This window comes from Phodopus roborovskii, unplaced genomic scaffold (genome assembly GCF_943737965.1).
Source record: "Phodopus roborovskii unplaced genomic scaffold, PHOROB, whole genome shotgun sequence".
Taxonomy (NCBI): domain Eukaryota; kingdom Metazoa; phylum Chordata; class Mammalia; order Rodentia; family Cricetidae; genus Phodopus; species Phodopus roborovskii.
The window spans coordinates 3,390,623-3,410,773 of NW_026126541.1; the positions used below are offsets into that span (position 1 = coordinate 3,390,623).

The 20,151-nt window shown below is 40.8% G+C and overlaps 1 protein-coding gene across 2 annotated transcripts in view; it reads right to left on the bottom strand.

Annotated features, from left to right (window-relative positions):
* Nucleotides 1-20,151, bottom strand: part of Atrnl1 (attractin like 1) — a 507,438-nt gene that overhangs the window by 373,341 nt on the left and 113,946 nt on the right. For both annotated transcript variants that reach the window (XM_051199717.1, XM_051199718.1), the window contains exons 20-22: nucleotides 17,472-17,565; nucleotides 8,377-8,429; nucleotides 515-609 (exon numbers count right to left, since the gene is read on the bottom strand). In XM_051199717.1, the coding sequence (XP_051055674.1) occupies nucleotides 515-609; nucleotides 8,377-8,429; nucleotides 17,472-17,565 (242 nt within the window). The remainder of the gene's footprint in view (nucleotides 1-514; nucleotides 610-8,376; nucleotides 8,430-17,471; nucleotides 17,566-20,151) is intronic.

Consider the following 20,151-nt stretch of genomic DNA (forward strand, 5'->3'; position numbering starts at 1 on the left):
AACTCGGTAAACACTGGATCGGGTCAAGCGTCAACAGGAGTCAATGCTTTACTGCAGTTGATATAGTGCACTTTGAATTCTCTTGCTGCTCAAAGTTTCTTTTCATGTCCTTGTTATCCAGAGAATTGCCAGTTTGTATTTTTGATTGACAGTCTCCTATTTAAATCATATGCTTATTTGCAACAGGATTTCTACTTACAATTACACACTTAAAATTCAGGGGAAAAAAATCCTATTTGCAAGTAAAACACAAGAATTCAATGTAAATTAGAATTTTCTGAACCAATAAGTACAGGGGTATATAATTTAAACCAGGAGATAAACAATCAAAAACACTAACGTGTCATTTGTCTGAATCACAAGCGCATCCAAGCTTGGTGAAAGGAAAATTTAAGAGCTCCAGAAACTTCTACAGAATCCCTCTGTGCCGTACCTCTGAGGAGTTAGACCACAAGGAACACGGTAGAGAAGCCACAGCAACAGTCAGCCAGCGCAGGAGGCGACATCTCCTTACCTGCTCTGGGTTCGCTATGAAGTTGATGGCGGTGTGGTGGCGGTCATCTTCCTGTAACAAGCTGAAGGTGAACTGGTAGTCAATCAGAAGACTATCTGTAGGGAAAGGAGAGGCCTGAGACTAGGGAGAAAGTTGATAGAAGAACCAAGAGCTGGGTGAGGTACACTGCACACAGGATTGAATCATCTTTAAATGCTAGCAACAATGGCGAGGTAGAAGACTCAATTAACTGTAAATTAAATAGCTAACAATTGGACTGCACACGTTTCCTGTACAGGGAGCAGTCAACTACAAAATTTTCAGATGAAACAGGAGACAAACCCATCCCTCTTCAGAGTCTCAAAAATCACATTACTGTATCTTTGGGGGGTCATGAAAAACTATGCAATGGCGTTGGAAACACACTCTGATGCCATTAACGTAATACGCTCTAAATTTTTCACTGAGTGGAGTACAGAAAAAAGATTAATTTAACATGAGTTTTGAATTTATACAGATGGATATAATTTGAAAGTTTCTTTTTACATTGAATTATTGAACCATTCCTATGCATCAAGAAAAAAAAAAGGTGTAAAGAAATAAGGGAAATAGAAATTTTGACATATGCATGTCTAGTTCTATAAAATAAGAAATTTTAATAAAATGACAAAAAAAAAAGTATCCAGGTGAGTAAACCTAAATATTCATTTAAAGGACTATGTGTGAAAGACAGATTCATAATATAATATAATATAATTAAAATAATCCAGTGTCCCTCCACTGATGAATGGTACAATACAGAAGTGGTGGTGGCTGAATAACTTCGTGGATACAGAAAGAGGCTGCTGATCGGGGCACTTTGACCATTGCATCCAGAACAGTTGTGCGTATGAATGTGCACATGGGTACACACACTCACGCATGCATGCACGCACGCATGTACGCACAAATTATTTACAAAGAAATACTAATAGCTTTTCAACTTGACACAAGCTAGGGTCAGCTTGGAAAGGGCAATCTCAATGAAGAAAACGCCTCCATCATATTGGAATGTAGGGAAGTCCGTGAGGGACTTTGTTGACTAATGCAGGATGTGGGAGGGACCCGGACCCGCCCACTGTGGGCAGAGCCATCCCCTCAACTGCTGGTCCTGAGTTGTAAAACACAGCAGGCTGAAGAAGCCACGGATCTACAAGCCAATGAGTAGCATCCTTCCCTGGTCTCTGCCTGGGTCTCTGCCTCCAGGTTCCTGCCCTTACTCCCCTCCAGACAAACTCCAACTGTAAGCTGAAGTAAGCCCTTTCCTCCACAAGATGCCTTTGGTCTCCGTGTTTGGTACAGCAATAGAAACCCTAATTAGCACGGGCACCAATCGCTCTTACACAAAAATAAAGACCAAAGGATAATAGTAAAGGACATATTCATCTTCCACATTAAAATATAAAATTAAATTTAAATCACTTACACCTATGTGACAACTGCAATTAAACAAGTAAATAAATGACGGAAGGTCTGCAGAGATGGCTCAGACAGTGAGAGGCACTGTCAGCTTCTGCAGAGGACCCGGGCTCAAGTCACAGCGTTCACGGGGAGACAGACAACTTCCCTAACCCCGGCTCCAGGATATCCCAGGCCCCTTCTGTCCTCCCCAGGCACTGCGCACAGATAGTGCTCAGACAGACTTAAATGAAAAGCATGCATACACATAAAAAATATCTTAAAGGGGAAGGGCATGTAAGTAAAAGGCATGACAGGGAATAAATTACAGATTTAAACTAGAAATTATAGTTACATAATGATTATTGAAAAGAAGAACATCCTGTTACATCTATTGCAAGACTGTTTGCTAAAGATGATACAAAAGAGCTACAGTAAAAAATAAAATAATGAACCATACACATACAAACATCTACAGCTTTCATCTCGGGGAGTTTATCATACGGTGATCAATACATAAAATTAATACATTGTTTTAACAGTTATATATAGCTAGGAAGATCTAAATCTGTACATAGAAGAGTACTAGACTTTTGAATATTAATCTATACCCAGAAACTTGACAGACATTGTTATCATTTCCTACAATCCATCTGAGGATGTTTATATTCTCTAACAATGTGTTTTATAAAATAAGCAAAAACATTTTATGTTTAAAATGCATGTAACCATAATTTAGATTTCTAACCATTATGTTCTGGAGGCCTTGGATTTTTTGTTTTGTTTATTCTATTAATAGTTATAAAGATGTATGCATATCCCCTTATTAAGGGATCCCCTTATTAGGATTACTTTGTGTCATGTGGGCAGGAAACCCTGAAAATACATTGCATGTCGTATCAATACGAAAAGTTTGTCATGGAATGTGCAAACACTTTTAAACTAAAGACTTTAAAACAGGAAACATAAATTTTCAATGTGTATCAAAAAAATATATTTTGAAAGTACAGGTGTGCAAATAGGAAAAATACTTTTGGATTTGGTATTTGTTTCTAAATTGTCATTCATGTTCAGGGGGAGAAAAGTCCATCAATTCATCGCACAATGAAAATTTTAAAGAATGCCACGGCCATGTGTTTTGTACAATAATCCAAAGAAAACAACAGTATGCTAAAATCACTGTGCCCCCAAAAACTACAAAAAAAAAAAAAAAAAAAAAAAAAAAGTTTGAAAAGGAATACATAAAAAAGTGAAGGAACTAAAATAAAATTAAAGAGTTGACAGAATCTCACAAATACCACTAATAACTACTGATTCATACATAGATTCATTTAGTTCATCATTAATCATAAAATATCAGATTGAAAAAGCACCAAGTCAATTCATTCATGTTCCACTCTTAAGTGACATGCCTTGCCTGTGGGAGGAGGGTGGACTGAAGGGAGATGTCATTCTGTAAATATGTTTCTCTTATTGGTTAATGAATAAAGCACTGTTGGCCAATAGGAAAGCAAGACAGGTGGGACTAGGAGACAAGGAGGATTCTGGGAGATGTAGTAGTAGGAGACTTGAGGAAGAAGAAGGTCCTGCCCTCTCTCCTGGTAAGATAAGGCCACGTGGAAACACTTAGATTGATAGAAATGAGTTAATATTTAAGGCAGACCTAGCCAATAAGAAACGCTAGTAACAGGCCAACAGCTTTGAATCTAATACAGCGTCTGGGTGTGTTATTTGGGGGCTTCCGCGGCAGTGAGATCAAGCTGGTGGAAAAACTGCTCGTAACAGTGGTCAATGTGAAAGAAGGAACACACATCAGGCAAATATTCCCAAAAAGACACTGGTGTCACAGGACATAAAAAGTATCAACAGAACATGGCTATTTCCAATTACAAAAAGGTATATAATTTACCCACTGAAATCTGACTTAATAAAGAAACCACAGCTATAGAGATTCAGCAAATACCCAGCATGCATCAGGACCTGGCAAGTGTTCTACCACAAAGGGAAGAAGAAAGCCTAGATAGTCTAAGATCATAAAACAGGATATTCCCTTTGGACTCATATTTTAGATCAATATAATAATGATTAACAGCAATTTTCTTTGGATAGAATCATTAGGGGCTTTAATTTGTCTTCTATCTTTTTTATGGAATGAATATTCATTTCTTCTATTGCTGAAATTTAAAAGGGTTTCTGTAAAGAAACGTACAGATAACATCATTTTCTTGAACACTGATCTTTAACACATTTTCATATAATATACTTACTCGATTAACAGTTAAATTAATATAGCTACAATCACTTCCAAAAAATGACACCTCATTTCTAATTTGCATGCTTCTTAGATGTAGGCGAACACAGATGTAATTCATGCAGATCCAGGCACTCGTACTAGCGTCACGTGATGCTCACAATATTGCTGCTGGCGTTTGTAACGTCTTTAGCCATTACTGGACTTGAATCCATGAAAGGAAACGGTGCCAGCTTTTACAGAGTGGAGATTTATACACAAAAGTAAATGAGGAGTAAAACAAACTACATACAGGAAAGGCTTCCATAAATGTCCTTCCCTGATAATGAGATTGATGACTAACTTATCCACCATCATGGAGCCCTCATCTAGTAGCTGATGGAAACAGAAGCAGACACCCACAGCTAAACACTGAGCTGAACTGGAATCCAGTTGCAGAGAGAGGACGAGACCAGGCTACAGAAACCCACAGAGACAGCTGACCTGAACAAGGAGGAGCTAATGGGCTTCAGACTGATAGCTGGAAAACCAGCATGGGACTGACTCAGACCTCCGAACGTGGGTCTCAGTTGGAAGGCCTGGGCAGTCTAAGGGACCTCAGACAGTGGAACCAGGATGTATCCCTGGTGCACAAATGGACTTTGGGAGCACATTCCCCATGGAGGGATAATCCGTTAACCTAGAGACAGGAGAAAAGGCCTAGTCCCTACTTCAAATGACTTGACAGATTTAGATGACCCCTCCTGGAAGGCAGGTGGAGTGAGGGGGGGTGAGGGGAGGGTGGTCGGGGGGCATGGGAGGGAGGGAGGGAGGGAGAGGGAACTGGGATCGATATATAAAATAAAAAAATTAAAATTAAAAAAAAGCTACATACATAGCTTTGGCTATTATCTGACGTCCATGGCACATTTACAGCAAGTTTTACTTGACAAGATTCACAAGACCTCCAAACATTTCGTTAAACAGCCTTAATCAGTGAACGTGCACACATGGCAACAATGCATGCCGGTTCATTTATTCACAATTTACACGTAGGTCAGCCATGCGGGTCATAAATTCATGTGTGTGGAGATCCAACAAAACAAGTTGTTGTGTACTCAAAATTTCATATTATATGGGAAAAAACCAAGTGTGTAAGCGAGACAGCTTAACACCATGTGAGCATTAGACAGAGGAAGAAACGTAGAGAAAGTAAAAGCTACAATCAACTATAAAGTTGGGCATTAAAGAGTCTAATGCAACCATAATTGCCCTCATGAGTGAGTCTGCTTTGTGATGCTATGGTGCTCTATATGCACAAGTTAAAAACGGGGAAACTTACAAGGGAGAGGTCTGGGGGGAGTTCACGTGCATAGAGCCCGCAGCTGATGAAGACCCTACCGCTGCATCACCCAGGGAAGAGGGGGCACATTCAGCCCTGCCTGTCAGGCGGGGTCTGGTGCACGATATACGCAGTGTTAGAAAGAGTTTGGGTCTGTGTTCAGCACCAAACCCAATCCCAGGCCAACAGGCCAGAGAAATCCCCATTAAGCCCTCAAAAGGTCAATTAAAAAAACAAATCATTAACAGGACAGAACATACGGTCCAAAACAAGGAAACTCCTGCATATGGACCTAAAGCAAAAGAAGAGCTATCTCATGGAGCGTGAAGATCACCCCAGCTTCAGGGTCCTCCTTGTTAGCAGTGATGCAGTTAGCAGTGGCATTAACACTGACATTTGCCTTTTTAAGCTTACTGCTGCAATCACGTGTTCAAAATCTTTCATTCTCTGCATCCAAACAAAACTATTAAACCTAATAAGCATATGCTCATAAATAATGTTTCTCTAAGACCTACACATTAATTAGATAAACCAATGCCAACTGAAAGCCTACCTACAGTAAGATGAACAGGAGAGCAGTTTGCTTTTAATAACATGAACTAAAGCAAAACTTACTGAGTAACAGAGTTGAGTGCTTCAATAGAAAAGTAATGATTTTCAAAATACGTACAAAGTTAGAACCTCAAAAATTATCCCGAATCCTAACAGGCAATGTAAGTGACCAAAAATAAGTCATCTGTTAAAAACTAAAATAGACCAAAACATCAACTACTTGAAAAGTACAGTAAAACACATGGCTGCACTCCAGGAAGGGACATAAAGAATGGACGGACGCACAGACAATCACAAAGTGACTTTGTGAAAGCTAGGTTTTCACATTTCAGTCTTTCATTCAAGCTTAAACTTTTTTTTATTTTTCTTAAAGTGTTTATGATTTTTAAAATTCGTGTCTTTGAGGCAGTGTGCTTTCAAAGAACCGAGGCTAACTCCAGTGCTTCCTCACAGAGTCTGGTTGGGATCTTAGGGAAACAACTAAGGCTGTACTGTGAACCGTGCTGGCGGCATTGCTGAATCGCTCTCTGCTGGGATGCCTCTCAGTGAACTGGGTGTCTAAGTCAGGAAGTTTCTGTTTACAGCCCATTCCCTTCCAAGTTTCCTAGCTCTAAGGAGTGCTAACAAAGTCAACACTGCCATCTAGTGTGTCAAGACAGTTTCTCCAGCATTTTCAAAGGGAGCCACTGACTGACTGACTAACAGAACACCTTCCCTGTGGCCAATGAGTGATTAAAGGGAGGCCAAAAGGGATTAAGATAAATTCAAACGGGGCCTGGCAGTGAACACCAGTAATCCCCATGCTCCAGGAAGGAGAGTTTGGGGCCAGCTGAGATTACACAGTGGAAAGATAGAAGATTATGATTGTATTTCAATACTTAGCACAAAGAGAAAGAATAGACACCGATTTGCTCTAAATATTGATTACACTTTATACTGAAAATACTTAGATATGTTGAGTTAAATGTTTTATTTCATCTGATTTTACCTGCAATAAAATGGTCAAGTCAGCTAAGTTATTTTTCATGGGAAAAGACTTTTCCCTTGGAAATATAGACCATGACAAGAGTGTGCGTCTGGATGCTCACTACATCTTCTCATCACAGTTTTAAAGGCTAAAGGTGATGCACGGAAAACAAGAAAAATAAGGAAAGGAATTCAGGGTCAAAAGGACGAGCTACAACTGCTCGTCCTTACAGAAGACAGGACGGTTTAACGTAATTCTGACAGAGTATGCCAAAGATGCTCCAACTGAGGGTACAAACCATTACAAAATCGATTACATGTGTATACAAAGGTAAAAGAAGCTAAATGTTCACAATAGCTTCAAAACAAAATATATATAAGGGCTGTCTGAGTCAGGGTTTCCATTGCTGTGAAACACACCATGACCAAGAGCGACTTAGGAAGGAGAGGGTTTGCTTTGCTTACACTCTCACACTGTAGAGCATCCACCATGGAAGTCTGCTCAGGGTTCAGTGCGGCAGGAACCTGGAGGCAGGAGCTATTGCAGACACCATGGAGGGTGCTGCTTACTGGCTTGCTCAACCTGCTTCCTTATAGCACCTAGGACCACAGCCCTTGCAAGGGGTCGGTGGCACCCACAGTGGACTCGATCCTCCCCCAACAGGCTTGCCTGCAGCCCAACCTAGAGGACACTTTTTCTCAGCTGGGAGGGAGAGAGGGAGGGAGGGAGAGGGAGGGAGGGAGGGAGGGAGAGGGAGGGAGGGAGGGAGGGAGAGGGAGGGAGGGAGGGAGGGAGGAAGGGAAGGAGAGAGGGGAGGGAGAAAGGGAGAAAGAGAGGGAGGGAGAGAGGGAGGGAGAGAGGGAGGGAGGGGCATGAACAAGTTTAATTTATTTATACTTAGTCTGCTTTTTAAGAGTAGGAAAAAATAAACCAAACAGTTAAGGGAATATTACAAACAGACATTGCCTTTTTTTTTTAAGCAATGAATTATGGAAGCATAAAATTTAAGAAGTATAAAGGATAAGAATAATAAAATTATAACCTTAAAAAAATTTTTAAAGTAATACCGGGCAATGAGGGTACAAGCCTTTAATCCCAGCACTTGGGAGGCAGAGGCAGGAGGATCTCTGTGAGTTTGAGGCCAGCCTGGTCTACTGAGTGAGTTCCGGGACAGCTAAGGCTGTTACACAGAAAAACCCAGGCTCCAAAACAAAACAAAATTTTAAAGTAAACAATAAATAAATAAATAAATAAAATATGTGGGCCAGAGTAACTAAAATAGTAATGAAACTATAGCTACTCATTTACCTGAAGCTAACAATATAAATCAATTACAAAAACATAAAAATACTTACAATAACACGTCCCCCTGAGTGGATTACCAACATAGCGATTTTCAGAGTCACATCTGTAGAAACATGAGGAAGTTACTTACTACTAAACAATGTAATGTGTTACAACCACATCATAAATTGAATTTTTAAAAATAAACGTGCAAAGTAATTGAGTGCAGAAATCCTAAGGATAGATAAGCACAAGTGGACAGAAAATGTTTCTGACAAGGCCCATCGGCCCAGGTGATCCGACAGAGTGACCAGAGGCAGTTGTGACAGGCACCAGGCAACTTAACCTACTTTACTAATGCAGCAAGTTCTTGACAGTTATTTTTAAGTACAAGAAAGGCGAGGACATGCATAAAAACCCTATTTCTTTCTTTGTAGTATTATCTAAATTTAAAAACTTCTGTCTTATACAACAATGAACCTTTACTTTTAAAAACAGAGTACCAGGTGATCCTACATTCAAAACAGCTGGACCAAGCAGCCTTACAGACAACAGCCAGGATTTCTGCATCTTCTTAGAATCCCCCATGACAGCACCCCTTACCAGCAGGAAGTAGTTTGGAAAGAACGACGCCCAAATTCCCAAATATTGTGTATAAATGTTTGTTTTCATTTAAATGGACTTGGTTATATTAAATAAATAAATAAATAAGCCTCAGAGTGCATCTATTATCAGTGTCTATCCTACATGAACATAAATGAACACACACACACACAGCTTACACGTATGAGCACACACATGCATCTATCACATACTGATATCTCTCTCGTGTACATGTGTACATGCACACACACACACACACACAGGTTCTCTCAATTGTGTTGCGAAGTTTCTTTTTTTTTTTTCTAAATCGATAGACTGGAGTAAAATAGACTAACATGACCTAAGATGAAGAGCTTGAATTCTTGAGCTGTCATGGGGTTATTAAAAAATAGATACATATGAAGACTCTAGCACATGAACTCCAAGTTAAATACTTTGAAACTAATAACAACAGAGAAACGGGAATTTTTCAAAAAAATTTTATTTTTCCTGGCCCTGTTTCCACAAAAAAAAATTGAATTGATTATCGGTTTATTTGCATAATTCTACTTCTTGAAATACCTTTTCCAGAATAAATTTTACAAAATACATGGACTGTAAGCAGGGAACCCTGTGAAAAGGAGGCGGATCACCGAGTTTTCTATAAGACCGAGTCTCCTGCTAGTGTCGAATGCTTCACCCACAGAGGCCAGGCCAAAGTGGCCCAGTGTCTTACTTAGGTCTTCTGCTGCTGTGAGGAAACGCCAGGACCAAATCAACTTGGGGAGGAAGGGGTTTATTTGGCTTCCACTTCCAAAGCCTTATTCATCGTGGACAGGAGCTCAAACAAAGCCCAAACCTGGAGACAGGAGCTGTTGCTATGGAGGGGCGCTGCTTACTGGCTTTCCCCTGCCTTGCTCAGCCTGCTTCCTTAGAGAAGCCAGGACCACCAGCTCAGGGATGATACCACCCATAATGGACTAGGTCATCCTACATCCATTACTGGTGTTCATGCGTGCTGTGAGATCATGAGAGACACTTTCTTCTAAGGTTTATGGCATCTAAAAATGCCAGCCAAGTTTACAGGTCTTAGAAACGCTAGGCTTCACACTTTAGAGTCATTTATACATTTATACATCACTGTATAAAAATGACAGCTTCTTGCCAAGCTCCATCCTCCTAATGGACCACCACTATGATTCTGAGTGCTCGGTTCAGCACATCAGGACAGTTACTACCCCACTTCCCAGCAGAATCATCGTGGTATTTAGTGCCAACTGACACTCACCCAACCAAGTCTGAACTCTCATCATGATGTTCCTTATCTAGAGCTACTATGAACAGCAAGTTCCTCGGACAGGATGACCTCAACAGAAGGACTTGGTGGTGCACACATTCAGAGCAAAAAATTTCATTGCGGCCAGGAGTTGGTGGCGCATGCCTTTAATCCCTGCACTTGGGAGGCAGAGGCAGGCGGATCTCTGTGAGTTTGAGGCCTGCCTGGTCTACAGAGCTAGTTCCAGGACAGGCTCCAAAACCACAGAGAAACCCTGTCTTGAAAAACCAAAAAAAATAAAAAAATAAAAAAAAAAAAAAAAAAATTCCATTGCGTACATTATTTATCCATTCATGTGGGCTGCCCCATTTCCTGGATACTGTGAATAGTGTACATCCTTGTAAGTAACTTAGTCCTTCAGGTACACACCTTAAAGAACAGGTGGGTTATACGGCAGCTCTGATGGCAGCTTTAGGAGGAACTTCCTCACCGATCTCCTTCACCACTACACAAGCTTACACTCCCATCAGCATCAAGAAAGGGATCCTTTCTCTCCATGTCCTTGCCAGCATTTGTCATCATGAGTTTCTCTGAAGAGAGCGGCACTGGCTGGAGTGAGCCAGACGCTTATATTTTCCTGATGGCTAAGGAGGCTACTACTTTGTGAAGTGCCTATTGGCCGCCTGTATCTCTTCAGCTGTTGAGTTTAGCAGTCGCTTTTGTTTCAAAGTTACCATTTGTCAGCACCATTTACCTTGGGAAAAGGTTAGATTAAGCATTGTCATTACTGTGGCAATATGTATCCATTTAAAGAGATGGTTTTATGATTTGTTTGTCCCATACTTCATTCGTTTGAGACTGCGGAGCCAAGACTTGGCCTTAAATCCTCTTTGTGGCTATGACTGGCTAAATGTGTATTCAGTCACAATATTCACCCTTGGCCTAACAGGACTGCCATTCCCTCCCACCCTCTCTTTCTCAGTTAACAAGCTGAGGGACAGTGGTTTGCATTTTAATGAGGCTTTTCCTTCTTCTGTCCTTCCATGATGTCTCCTCTCTACATCCATGAGCAGACCCTGGAAATGCCAAGACCATGTCCATTTTTATGTCTGTGTTGTTTCTGGAGCTACTACCACTGTCTGCTGTCTTCTTCAGCCAGGAAAACGATACCCTTCCTTCATATTCCAACGCGAGTGCTCTGTGCTGAGGACACACGTCTTCATCGTCACTGAATCCCACCTCAGAAGTCACAGAGAACAGTAAATACTCTGCTGAGAGTTTGGAGCCTGATGCCATGGGTCCTGGAAGTTGTCCATTCAGACAAAGGACATAGACAGATACATGGCTACATGGCCAATGCAAGCAATGACCTGGACATAAAAGGAACCAATATCACTTGGGAAATTTCAAAGACATGTAGCAATTGCTGACACATCTACAGAAGAAAGAAATTTATCCTTGGGAAAAAATGATTCGTGGTGTTCTAGGTCATTAAATATAAGAAATCTATGTGTTTCCCTGTGGTGATTATAATACTAGCAGCATGAAAGGTACTTTAGCAAAACCCTCATCAATTTTGCTTACTAACACCATGCACTAATTTAATCACCGTTTGCTTATTTGGATGACTTTCTTTGCTCCTAGTAAAAGAATTTTCCAATAGAACCATGACATAGCAACAATTATTTTGAAAATGATGACTTTATTTTTACTAGCCCCACCCAAAAGTTTAAAATGTACTGAACAGCCACTTAAGATTCCTCTGCTGAGAATTGTTTTGATCTGTACGAAATTTTTAATGGGATTACTTGGTTCTTTGATATCTAGTTTCTTGAGTTCCTTATATATTTGGGTATTAGCTGTCTGTTGGATATGGAGTTATTGAAAATCTTTTCTCAATCTGTGAACTACCGCTTTGCCCAACCGATGGTGTCCTTTGCCACGCAGAAGCTCTTAAGTTGCATGAGTCCCCATTTCCCTTCTATTAGATCCGGTTGTCTGGTTTTATGTTGATGTCTTTGATCCACTAGGCCTTCAGTTTTGAGCAGGGTGACAAACAAGGATCCATTTGCATTCCGCTACATGTCAACGCCCAGTAATGCCAGCAACGCTTGTTGAATATGCCTTCTTTTTCCCAGTGTGTATTTCCAGCTTCTTTATCAAAAATCTACAAAGTTCCAGGGCAGCCAAAGATAGACATAGAATCCCTGACTCAAAACAAATAAAATAAAAAAAAAAAATAAAAAAGAATAGAGTACATTTGTAAAAGCCACATAAAGATGGAAAATACACAGAGTGTCTGGATACTGAATGTTATTGTGTTGTCTTTGAATTGTTTGCTGAGGAAGTAGCAACAGCTACCAAAAGACATTTGATTATAAATGCTACTGAATTAAGCCAAACCTATATATTTTGAAAATGCCTTGACTTCAAAACTGAAGTCTAAGGGCATGTTACTTTGGAAAAGAAGTTTTGCCTTTGTTTATACAGAAGATGAAAAGCTGTGGGGTGGATTCCTTCCAGACTAAAATGGTTTGATCAAGCAAGACCCCCTGAAGCAGTGCCCTGGGTGATTCAACATCCAAGACAGCTGGGACAATGCAGCCTCACAGACAACTACAGCCAGGATTTGACCGGGGCTCTGGGTTTTCTCAGGATCCCATGGAATTGACAGCTCCTTCAAACAGCAGGAAGCAGTTTGGAGAGAACAATGCCCAAATTCTCAAATATTGTTTATAAATGCTTGTTTTCAGGTCAGCTGTCTCTGTGGGTTTCTGTAGCCTGGTCTTGTCCTCCCTCTCTGCATCTGGATTCCAGGAGTTCAGCTCAGTGTTTAGCTGTGGGTGTCTGCTTCTGTTTCCATCAGCTACTAGATGAGGGCTCCATGATGGTGGATAAGTTAGTCATCAATCTCATTATCAGGGAAGGACATTTATGGTAGCCTTTCCACTGTTGCTCAGATTGTTAGTTGGGGTCAGTCTTGTAGGTCTCTGGACAGACCTGAACAAGGGGGAGCTGGGAAACAAGCATTGGACAGCCTCAGACCCCCGAACGTGGGTTTCAGTTGGAAGGCCTGGGCAGTCTAAGGGACCTCAGACAGTAGAACCAGGATGTATCCCTGGTGCACAAAAGGACTTTGGGAGCACGTTCCCCATGGAGGGATACTCCATTAACCTAGAGACAGGAGAAAAGGCCTAGTCCCTATTCCAAATGACTTGACAGATTTTGATGATCCCTCCTGGAAGGCATCACCCTTCCTGTGGAGTGGGGGGGGGGATGAGAGGGGGTTTAGGGGCATGGGAGGGAGGGAGAGGGAACTGGGACCAATATGTAAAATAAGAAAAAATTTTAAAAAGTTTGTTTTCATTTAAACTGGGTTGGTTATAAATGCTTAATGATCACAGTCAATCTCTTTCTAAAGAGAAAAGGGGAATATGATACAGAAATGAATACTTTGCATTGGTATGGATTTTGGTTTACTGACAAAATTTAAGATCAATTTTGTTATATTATATTTCTACTCTTGTTTAGGCAATGAGTTTATACAGCTCTTTTTAAAATGTAATATATAATTAAGGTCAATTATAGATAGTTACCCACAATAGTCAGAAGTTAGTTAGCTTTTCTAGATATATATAGATATATTTCAAGTGGATAGGAATTCTTCAAAACCTTAAAATGGTTTATTGGGGTTTTCCATGACAATAAGACACAACTGCTCCTGGCAACACCAATTACATCAGAGAGGAAGATGGGCATCGAAGAAACTCAGTATGGAGTTCGCCTTCAATGTGGCAAAACTGGCCTATTGGGCAAATAACTGTCCTTGCCTCAACTGCTGGCAGTAAGCACACTGTCCAAGCTGGACAAGCAGGTTACATAGGAAAGTGACTGCTGAACTTGCCAAGGGACAGGATGGTCCTTCAAGGTTCCTGCCTTACAGAAGAAAGCAATGGGTGAACTTCGCCAACACAAGACAGAACAGATCTTCAAATTTCCTGCTTCACAAAAAAGTCTGCCAGATGCTATGGCCTATGGGTTAAAGATGGATACCCAAAGTTACAGAGAAACTTTGGCATCAAGATGTCTCTGTCAATTCTAGAGTTTATATATTATCCTTCTGGGGTCTTTGATGGAGTTGAAGACAGATAGTTACAATTATAGTTTTCCTTAATTATGACAAAAGATAAGGCACATATAAATCCTTAGACTCACAAAGATAGGACAGATGATAGAATATTTCCTTTCAATTTTTCCAAATGTAAATAGACTAAATATTGTAACTATAATTCTTACTTGATAACTTTTTTATACATACTTTTACTATGTTAAAGTTAAAACCTTCCTTTTGACTTAGACAGATATGCTGTGAATATATGTTTCTCTTATTGGTTGATGAATACCCATGGACAGGCAGGATTTAGCCAGGCAGGAAATGCAAACAGGGATAGGGAAAGGTAGTAGATGGGGCCAGAGAGACACCATGTAGCTACTGGAAGGTACTCCCCGCCCAGGGAGGGGGCATTCTCTAGTAAGCCAAGACCATATGGAGATACAAAGATTAATAAAATGGGTTAATGATTAATAGAGAGCTAACAAATAAGAAACTTGAGTCATCAGCCAGTTTATGACTAATACAAGCCTCTGTGTGTTTATTTGGGACTAAATGTCCACAGGACCGGGTGAGACAGAAACTTCCATGGACAGGAGTGTAAGGAGTCTAAACTGGCCCTCTTTTACAGCCAAACAAATCTTCCAGTGGTAGCACTGGGTTGTATTCGGGTGAGCTGTCGGCCAAGGCAGTCCTGTGGAGATCCCTATACAACTCAGGCTGATGTTAGCACAACATCCATTCGGCTCATCGAACATAGAAAGATGGAGCTGGTGTCTGCACCCAACATTCTAGTCTCTTCGTCATGGGAAGGTACTCTGCAAGCTACTGAAAGAAAAACCTAGACATCAAGCCAGCCGTAAAACCCTTGACCTACAATCCGTTCAGCCTGAAAGCTATGCCAGTGTGCTTATGGGAATGACCAATCAATGTCCGGGTTAATTTGTGGCCCATGCCATGAGAAGGAGCCCATGACCTATACTGCCTGAATGGCCAGGATCCAGAGACTAGATAGCCCAGAGACCTAGGGTAGAACCAAATGCAACAGGCCAAAAAAGAAAACGAAATCAATAAAATGATTCCTAATGACGTTCTGCTATAAACCGCAGATCAATGCCTCGTCCAGTCATTCGAGAGACTTCCTCTGGAAGCAGATGGCAGCGGGTGCAGACACACAAATATTATGTGCAGGATCGAACCTGGAGGTCTCTGTTGAATCCCTCCCCTCAGAGATCAGAGATTCCCTGACGAAGGGAACAAAGATTGTAGGAGTCAGAGGGGATGGAGGCCACCGGGAGAACATGTCCCATGAGATGAACTCAGCAGGGCTCACGTGGGCGCACGAGACAGAAGCAGCAAAGCACGGAGCCTGGTTAGGTTGGCGCTTCTGTGGGGCCCCTAACAGTGGGAACAAGTGTGTCTCTGACTCTGTACCCGACTCCTGGGACTCTTCTACTCCTATTGGGTTACACAGTCCAGACTACACGAGAGCTTTGTCTTGTCTCATCGTATCTTGTTTCGTCCTCTCTGGCTGTTGTCTCTTGGAGGCCTGCCCTTTTCTGAAGGGAGTCAGAGGGGGAGTGGATCTGGGGAAGGAGGAGGTGGAGAGGAAGTGGGAGGCGGTGAAGGGCGGGGAAACTGAGGCCAGGATGTATTGTATGAGAGAACGCTCTATTTTCAATCTTTAAAAGAATTAAATGAAGAAATGCACTTGCATTCAAAAAAAGTACTGAAGAACATCATATCTATGTATACGATCTACAAATTATTCTTCGCAAGTTGGTATTCCAATGCCTCTTTAGAAAAATATATAAATTAGATCAGAGGCAAAAATTTTTTGTGATTCAAAACTATGTATTTCAGATAAAATGTATATGTTTGACCCGTTACCTGTATTAAGCTGAGCTTATCAGCTCCTAGGTAAACAAAAACACGTTCTTAAGATGCCAAATAGAAGTAACTATTAAAGGGCTATGTGGTTGAATCACTCATGAAAAACTGTAATGATTATTTTAAGTTCATAGTCATGGCTGTAACTAACATCTTGCTTTTGGCTGTGATTACCAACCATGGGTCCACAGGTGTTGCCTTCATTGCCGTAATGAGATAAGGATGCTTATGACCTGGTATATAATTTGAGGGTGTGAATCAGAGGACTGCGAGGTGTAAACACAGTTATAGTCTCTGTTTACGAAATTATTAAGGTGGTCATACGGAAGCTTTAAACTCTCCTAAGCAGGGGTCTGTGAAGATTCACCAGCCTCATAACAAAAGAAAACAAATATTACTGTTGCAGAACACCAGAGGCATCCCTCCTACCACAGAGCGTAAGCCTCTGGCTTAGTTTTTTGCTCACAAGGCCTCAGAGGAACTGACTTTTAAGTATAGGGGTATTATAGATAAGAGACTACCTGGCTACTCAAGGCTTCTCTGAACTGGAAAGTCTATGATAGCCAAAGATATCAAATACATATAAGGAAAAGTTGGTTTCTGTGTTTAAGAGATTCTTTAGATATAAATTTTAAATATTTACAATTTAGAGAATTCTTTATTAAATTTTTCTCGATAATTACATATATAACATAATGGAAACATGATTTTTCTCAATAAATGTTCATGAAAAATAAGCATGTATTTGTACCTAGTTAACAAAACTGATTTCAATGTACTGTACATGGATAAAGGAAAGAAAACTAATTTAGATGCATTGTCTTTTAAAGTCATATTTGGAAGGTAATGAAGGTTAAGAAAAACTAAATGATAGAAAAAGGTCACTCATGAAATACAGAGAACAAAATGCGGAGTTCCTGTGTAACGAACACTCTAGAGAAAAGAAAAGCTGGTGGGTTCAGTGACACAGATGTGAACCCCTGAGCCTGTGCACTACATACGTGTCAGGTGTGAGGCGTGTGCCCTCTGTCAGCAATGACCCGGGTGTGAACCCGGGAAGCATGTACAGGTCAGCTGTGGTGCCGTGTTCTCTGCCAGCTGGCTCCACAGTCTCTGCTCTACGCCTCCAGGAGACTGTCATCTTTAAACATCTATTCTTTCCAAAGGATTTGACAATATGTAAATGAAAATAGCTTACAATAATGCAAGCTTAACTAACATAATGCTAACAGTAAAAAGTAAAACATAAACGTGAGTCTTATAACACTAAATCCATAGAAGTTCCAAAAGTAGTTCTGTGTACTTACAACTGGCATTGGTCACCTTTTATCCCTTTAGTTGTGCAGAAGCATTTTCCTGTGTGCAGATGACAAATATTTGCATGGCCACTGCATGTGCAAGCTGTAAGTAAAAAACCAATACGGAGTTGTTAGTATCTTACGAGGCCATTTCCTCATGTCATATGAGCTATTCTGACAATGTGAAAAGTTTGCGACACTCTGTCCAAAGCCGGGGACTGTCCTATGTTGTGATCTGATACGGCAAGTGCTCAGAACCACAGCAGGGGTAGCGGTGCGCACCTCCAGTCCCCGCGTGTGGGAGGTGAACACAGCGCACACTTCCAGTCCTGTTGGGATTATTCTCGTAACTATAACTTCAGAACACTAAATTAAGCATTGCGTCGCACAGTGGCATGATTGGTTTAGTTGTAGGAACACAAATCTCAATTTTCTCCTCATTATTTCCTAACACTGCTGCCTAAACAAGACCTGAGCAGCAAAGAAGACTCCAATAGATGGGCTAACACAAAGCCGGGGCATCCGTGGGACCTCAACCTGGACAGAGAGGCAACTAAGAAAGGCTGAAAGTCGGAGAGCCTGCCCCAGGAAAGAGCCCCCAATTGTTACCTAATGCAAAGTGGTCAGCCCTGAAGTCACGACTGTGAAGCTGCAGCAATAAATTCAGACCGTACTGAGGTCCGCACGCACCCTCAGGAGCAGAGAGAGCTACAGGGGCCTGGGGGGAAGAATGGGCCGGATCCTGCACTCCAGCCGCAGAAGCCATCCGATGGAGCAAACATTTTTAAAATCCCAGAACAAAAACTTCAAGAGTTTCTGACATTATTTGGGTAATTATTTTGATACTGTGTGATTTAAATAAGAAACGCTCCCCCATTGGCTCGTGGATTTGAACACCAGATCTCCTGTTGACAGTGTGGAAGGTTCTGGAACTTCAGGGACTTCAGGAGGTGCAGACTTGCAGGAGTAATTACACAAAGGGCACCATTTCAGGGATTCTATCCTTAAAGCAACTCCTTCTCTGTCTCCGTCTGTCTGTCTGTCTGTCTCCCTCCCTCCCTCTCCCTCTCCTTCTCTACTTCTTATGTGTAGATAAAAAAAGTCATTGCCCAATGAGTTAGTTAGGATTACTATTGATGGATAAAACTCCATGACAAAGAGCAACTTACAGGAGGAAATTATTTCGTTGTCAGATCCTTCCACATCACTGTTCATTACTGAGGGAAGTCAGGGCAGGAAACTAAAAAAGGCAGGAACCTGAAGGCAGGAGCTGATGCAGAGGCCATGGAGGGGGGCTGCTTACTGGCTCGCTCCTCATGGCTGGCTCAGTCTGATTTCTTATTGAACCCAGGACCACCGGCCCAGGAATGGCTCTACCCACAATGGACTGGGCCTTCCCCCATCGATCACTAATTAAAAACAGGCCCCATAGCTGGATCTTCTGGGAGCTTTTTTCTCTATTGAGGTTTCCACCCAATCACAGGACTCTAGCTTGTGCCAAGTTGACAATAAACTAGCCAGCACACCGAGTTCCCTGCTCCTATAGCGACGCCTGCCATGCCATGGCTCCCCCTGCCTCCTCTAAGCGGCTTTTGGTGGTGGTATTTTATCACAACAACAGAAAAATAATTAATGAAGTCACCAAAGACAAGGAACAGGAAAAATAGAAAACAAGCAATGATAGAATGTACTTCAGCAATCTTAAGGGATTTCCATGACAAGAGATGCCAACAATAAAATAAAAGAACAACAAATTACGGGAGAATTTTTTGGAAATCACGCATCTCACTTGTGTCTAGAACATAAACAAATAAAAGATAAATTTCCTAATTAAAAAAAAAATATCCATGGATTTGAGTCAACATTATTTGAAGGAAAATACACAAACCACTAATAAGCACAGAAAAAGATAGTCACTATATTAGTAGTTAGGAAAATAAATGCAGGTCAAATTTTTATTAGATACCATTTATGCTCCTAATTTAAGATAAATATTGAAGCACGTCTTAATAAATACTAAAATCAATGTATATTAATATTTTAAAGCCTGGACTTAATTTATGCTTCCTGGAAAAGGATTATAGTTTTTCTTATAGCAGTTATAATTGTTACAAAAAATCTTGCATACTTTCTTTTTAAAAAACTATCTTTGTTTAGTTTCTTTAATAATTTCTGAAAAACATATTTAAATAACTTTTATGTGAGCTCATTTTGCAAAAAATTCCCCTGTGGTATAATTCTTCAGTGTAAAATAGCACAAATGCACCTTAAATGCAATTGTCTAAATTTATAATGTGTGGCAGTTTTTATATTATTCTGTGTTGTCAGCATGTGAGACCATAGTTTTATGCTGAATAAGCACCTATGAAACCATCAGGCTGTGGCCTTTGGTTTGGGAAATTTTATTTGGCAATGATTTTATAGCCTAGACGCACACTAAAGGGACATGACATACTCGCCTGGTATTTCTGTCCCCAAGCATATAAAGCTGCAGTAGCAACTTATAGCAAAACTAAAACAATCAGGATTTAAAAAAAGGTGGTAGGAAGGTTTTTTTTATGCAAGATATAGACACAAAACACACTGTAGGAAACACAAAACCAAGCAGGAGTTCTACACAGGACAATGGTTTCTGGAGGTTTGGAGATCATGTCAACGCAATCTCTTTTACGGGTAAAAGTATAAACAG